This window comes from Octodon degus, unplaced genomic scaffold, assembly GCF_000260255.1.
Source record: "Octodon degus isolate 3935 unplaced genomic scaffold, OctDeg1.0 scaffold00006, whole genome shotgun sequence".
NCBI classification, from domain to species: domain Eukaryota; kingdom Metazoa; phylum Chordata; class Mammalia; order Rodentia; family Octodontidae; genus Octodon; species Octodon degus.
This window is the reverse complement of record NW_004524582.1, coordinates 22096648-22102467: the sequence shown is the minus strand read 5'-3', so window position 1 is coordinate 22102467 and position 5820 is coordinate 22096648. Positions and strand designations below refer to the sequence as shown.

The following is a 5820-nucleotide window of genomic DNA, read 5'->3' as shown; positions in this document are numbered from 1 at the left end:
TGTTGAGCTTCCTTAGCTCTGAAATGGGGACAGTGCTAAGCCCAGCCGGAGATGCTAAGGAAAGGCATCCTGGGCAAGCCCAGGGCCCCGCGCATGGGATGAGGAGGGGAGAGAAGCCCCAGCCCGCTAGAGGGCCACGGCCTCCAGAATTGAAGAAGGACTTTCAGGAACAACGGTGGTGGTTAAGAGCAAATATATTTATTGGGGGAAGAGAGCTTCTGTCCCAGAAAGGGAAGTGGAACTAAGTGGGTTGTCAAGGACCCTGCCTTTTCTAGGGAATGTTATAGAGCAAATTCACAATGTGAGGGGGATCTACCATGGGAAAGATGGGACATCTCAAGATGGGCATGAGGTGGGACACACCTATGGCTAACCAATAAGATTATCAGTGTAACTGCTCAGATAAAATTGATTAAATCAGGGTCAAATCGGGAAGCAAGTCACCTAGCAAGCGCTTTTCCTACAGGAGTTGAGTTGGCAACCCTTCCTGGCTTGCTCAAGGTGATCTGACACCTACTTAGACTATTAGTCCCTGGGGCTGGTGAGATGGCTCAGTGGTCTAAAGCACCTACTTAGAACAAGCTAAGCTCAGCAAAGCACAGGGACCGCAGTTCAATCCCCCAGCACCACATGCCAGCCAGCCCCGCCCCCTGGTGGGCTGAGCTGGCCACACACAATAAATAAATAAATAAATAAATAAATAAATAGACTATCAGTCCCTGATATCTTCATCCTTAAGAAGTATTCCAGCATTTATTTTATCTTTTGTCTTGAGATCTGGCCACAGCAGAAATGCCAGTGCCCCCCAAAGTTGTATCTTCTTCCAGCTCCTTCCAGGGCCTAGCCCTATCTGATTGCCTGTAATATTTTTATCTTAGGTGCTTCTAACAGTAACAACTCAAGAAGTGCTATATATTGTATTTTTGGAAACTTTAACTGTGCTCTCAATTTTGGAAAAAGTTATTCCAGTTTACCATGTTGAGTCAGCGTTGTACTGAAATTAATAGCTATATTGATCTAGAAATGTAAATTTAATTTTTCCCATTTGCACAGGGCTAAAACTATTAAATATGTAAGGTATTATCTATGTGGGTTTGATTACAGAAATGTAAAAAAGTATTCTCTAAATTAAAAAAAAAGTATTAGCTTTTGTTACTACTATTTACTGAAAAGAAAACCCAATCAGGGCTGGCCCTTGAGAACAGTTATAATTTGGAGCCAGAAAAAAAAATCTTTCTTGGGAGGCCTAAAATTCTCTCACCTACCACCCATTTCGAGTCTTCTTTTGGGCATCCTCCTGGAGGATTCCATGCAAAGCGACAGTCCTGCCCGGGTGATGTTCCCAGCTGTCGGTCCTCACTTGCGGTGGAGGGCAGAAGCCAGCGCACTGGCCTGGGGCAGAGTCCGCGGCGGGGCAGCGCCGGGATCCGCCTGCGCCGCGAGGGAGGACGAGGGCGGACGAGGGCGGAGTCCGCAGGTGCGGGCTTCGGAGTCTGAGTCCGCTCCATGGCGCCGTGGGGATGCGAGGCTGCCCGGCTGGCGCTGCTAGCGCTGCTGTGCCGGGGACTGACGGCGGGCGTTCGGTGGAGCGGGGAGGGCACCAGTCCACAGCTGCGGAGCATCTTCCTGGGCCGCTGCGCCGAGTACATCACGCTGCTGCGCCCGCAGTCCGGGTGAGCAGCGGCAGAGCTGGGGAGGGAAGCCGGGTCTAAAGGGAGGAGTGGGTTAGTAGGTGAGCAGCAGCAGATCCTGAAGCGTGGGTGTGCGGGGTGGGTGTGCGGTGTGTGTGTGTGTGTGTGTGTGTGTGTGCGTGCGTGTGTGTTAGGTGTCAGTCTAGGGTGTGTGTAAAGTGTCAGGCTAGGAGCCAGAGCTGGACGGATGACACCCACTACCAAGCAGTGGCTTAGCTGGCCCTCAGACCCCAGCACTCGGTCTGCACCCAGAATTCGAGTCCAGCTGCGTCAGGAATTTCAGACCCCAACCTCCGAACCTAACTTTAGCGGTCCTCTTTCCAGCCAGCACAGATTTTTCTTTCTTCTTCACAACCCTTTCTCGTTTTGTTTTCATAATCTCTTTTTTATGTTTTTATTGTGACTCATTTCAGGTAAATAAAAAAGAGACTAGAATAAGGAAAATCAATATTACCCCACCCAGCATAGAAAGAGAACGGGACCAACAATGTCGGAAATGTGACCTGCTAACGGGGACCTTAGGAAGAGCCGCTGGCAGCACGGGGCTTGCTTTCTGATTCATCAGGGTGAAGCCTTTCCCAGCAGCGGGCATTTGCTTTTGATTTTGTTCCCTTTTGTCCTGGCCTGGCCTGGCCTGGAGCCCAGATGGACCTGGGTAGTAAGCCTGGCCCCACTTAAAGAACAAGGGCTGAGGATGTGGGGCTGCGCAGGGGCCCTGGATTTGATCCCCAGCAATGAAAAGGGGGAACAAAAGGTGCTTAGAAGAAGCGTGGTTTAGTAAAATTGCCACCTTCTAGTTTGCAGCCTTTTCCACCGTGACCTTGGGGCAAAACTATTCCTGGCTCCAAGAAATCTGTGTAGCGCCTTCTGAGAGACAGCCCCAAAATCAGATTTCTAAGTCCATTGCTTGAACCATGTGCTGTCGTTTGTTGTTAGTAGTCCTGCAGTCAGCACATGACAGAAAAGTGAAACTTTTAAAGACATGGAAATAGTTCACAGCATGTGGTGATGCCTTTGTTTCAGTTTTGACTTGTGCTTTTGCAGAGAGAAGAACTGCACAGCCATCTGGGAAGCCTTTAAAGCAGTGCTGGACAAACATCCCTGCTCTGTGCTTCCATCGGACTATGATCTTTTCATTAACCTGTCTAGGCACTCCATCCCCAGTGACAAGGTAATGACACCTGCCTTGGATAACTCACTGCCCTCCTTCTCTATGCTGGAGGAGGGCTCACAGCCAGGAGTGAGGTCAGCTGCCCCCAGCAGCCAGCAGATCCGGGAAACACCAGGCAGTACTCTGGGCTTACAGTAGCGTGCTGGTGCTCGGTTCTTGCTGGTGCGAAGCAGCTCTGGCTCCAACAGGGCCCTGGGTCTGCTGCCCCTGTGTGGACCAAAGGTACTTTCCTGAGTCAGCCAGTGAATACAGGAGTCTCCACAAAGACTTCAGCTGTGGCCAGAGCTTCCACACTGCGCCTCTGCATTACCCCTGTCCTGAATTACCTCTACCCTAACTGGCCCTAGGGCCTGACCTTGAGTAATCCAGAAAACCCTCAATGTCATTGTTCTTCCAATAGACATCTCTCCTGTGAATGGGTCTTGTATTATTCAGTACTAATTTCTTTAAGAAAACCATGTTTATATTCTGTCTGAACTCTAAGTTTTAATAAAATAAAAATCAATGAGAAAATCTATGTAAAATGCTTGTTTAGAATTAGTACCTTGGCTTTAAAGACAGATACCATTTTTATTTCTCTAGCACAATCATTCTTAGTCTGATTTTTTGCATCCTGTGTTGGTTATAAAGGCAAATAGATGGAACCATGAAGTGTTAAGTAAAATAGATTATAAACACGATGTCAAGGTACCCGTTATACTTTGAACCTTGATGCCTCCGTCTTGGGAACAAGTGGAAGCGTAATTTTTCTCTCTTATAAATTTTATGGGCTTACTGATGAGCTCCATCCATACTTAGTGGCTATTTTCGTGTGCCAGGGATTGTGCTAGGCTTTAAGGATACAGCAGTGACATCTTCATCTTGAAAACCTTGCAGCTGAGGCACAGACTAGTGACCCGGAGAGCATCAGAAGAACCAGCGAGCAGGGCATATTGTTATCACCTGGTGGCCTGTAAGAGTGATGTTTTTGAGGGACTTTCCACTCCAGGAAGTGCTCTCTGCACTTGGTGGCATCCTAATTATAGCTGTGGGTGAGGAAAAAGCACTTGGCTCTGCATTTTCTAAACATGGAAACGGAGACCCGGGGAATTAATGTGTCTTGGTCAAGAACACACATGTAGTATACAACAGAGCCAGGACTCCAAGATTTTACCCAATTCTCTTGATTTCCTTTTCTTGGCCTTGAACTTCCCATCCCTCTGCCTCAGCCTCCAGAGTAGCTGGAATTAGATAGGTGAACAACAGCTCTGAGCTTATCCATATTTTTAATTCAAAGATTTTACCACATGAACTAAAGTATTTTGTACTGCTAGGAAAATAGTTCATTAACATTCACCTGATAACCCAGAAACAAAGGGAGGAGAGATGGCAGTGGCCTTCAAATGGATAAATAAAGACAAAGAAAAGGAAAGTTTTGTATTCTGCAGGAGGTCAGAGTTGGATGAGAAATGGGCTGCCTGGCTTGGTCCTGTGCCTGAGTGGTCTGTTGTGATTTCACCTTGTTTTTTAATTTTTTCCCCTTAGTCCCTGTTTTGGGAAAATAATCACCTCCTCGTTACTAGCTATGCGGAGAGTGCTCGTCGCTTTATGCCCCTGTGTGATGTTCTGTACGGTCGCGTTGGAGATTTCTTGAATTGGTGCCGACAGGAAAATGCCTCTGGTAAGGCTCTTGCACATTGCAAGAAACACTAAAGTGCCAGTCATCACACGCTTGCCATTTGTGCTGGATGTTTTCATATGCATTTATCTCATTGGCTCCCCTGACTGAAGTAGATCCAACATGGTAATTACTAACGATAGCAGGTAGAGACCACTTACCATTTCTTAGGCACCGGTCTAAGCACGTTATGCAAGTTAACTTATTTATTCTTTTTTTTTTTTTTAATTTTTTTTATTTGTGTGTGTGTGTGTGTGTGTGTGTGGCCAGCTCAGCCCACCAGGGGGCGGGGCTGGCGGGCATGTGGTGCTGGGGGATTGAACCGCGGTCCCTGTGCTTTGCTAAGCTTGTTCCAAGTAGGTGCTTTAGACCATTGAGCCGTCTCACCAGCCCCATCTTATTTATTCTTATAATAGCAGAAGGGGATCTCATAGAAGGGCACCAAGAGAAGGAGGGATAGACAGGAGAGGAGGAGAAAGGAATGCGGGAAAATTAAGATGTATGAGGTGCGTGTACCAACTCTGTGTAATTATTATACACTGCAAGTCTGTGCCAATAAAAAGAAAATATTAACTAGAAAAACATCCCCATTTTGACATAGGAGGAAATTAAGTTAAAGCAGGGTGTGTAGTGGGGACACAGCAGCTGAGGCAGCGTGGCCCCAGAGCCTGAGCTCTGGCCTGGCCCAGCCCTGCTTCCTGTCCTCCTTTTCCACCACAGAGGCTGAAGTCTGGGGGAGGGTGAAGGATCTGTGCACACTGTGCAGAATGCAGGCCAAAGTTGAGCTGCCTAATGTTAAAAATTAATTTTTCACTGGCGCAATCTTTCAAATGAAATGTGTTTGTCAACTTCCTTCATAGGACTCGATTACCAATCCTGCCCTACCTCAGGAGACTGTGAAAACAACGCTGTGGATTCCTACTGGAAAAGGGCATCCATGCAGGTAAGCCTGTGGTGGATGGTCAGGCAGGGAGCGTGCGTGCGCGTGCGCGCGCGCGTGTGTGTGTGTGTGTGGCCTGTGAAACAGCACAGGGCTTCAGAGCCGTTGCTTAGCTTCTCCGAGCCTCACATTCCATTTTATAACATCCTAATCCATTTACTATGGTCCATAACTTGAGAGAATGTAAGAAAATAACACACACACACACACACACACACACACACACACACTCTTTTGGAGGAAGGGGAGACAGGGTCTCATGCTGTAGTCCAGACTGGCTTTGAACTTGTTACATAGCTCAGATTGAACTCAGACTAGCAGTCCTCCTGCCTCAGCCTCCTGAGAGCTGGAGTAGCAGGCA

General features: G+C 47.7%; 1 protein-coding gene across 1 annotated transcript in view; it reads left to right on the top strand.

Moving 5' to 3' along the window:
- The first annotated feature begins 1477 nt into the window (after nt 1-1477).
- Nucleotides 1478-5820, top strand: part of Bst1 (bone marrow stromal cell antigen 1) — a 26192-nt gene continuing 21849 nt past the window's right edge. The window contains exons 1-4 of the mRNA XM_004624662.2: nt 1478-1673; nt 2736-2862; nt 4387-4522; nt 5380-5462. Coding sequence (XP_004624719.2) covers nt 1507-1673; nt 2736-2862; nt 4387-4522; nt 5380-5462 — 513 coding nt within the window. The 5' untranslated portion in view covers nt 1478-1506. The remainder of the gene's footprint in view (nt 1674-2735; nt 2863-4386; nt 4523-5379; nt 5463-5820) is intronic.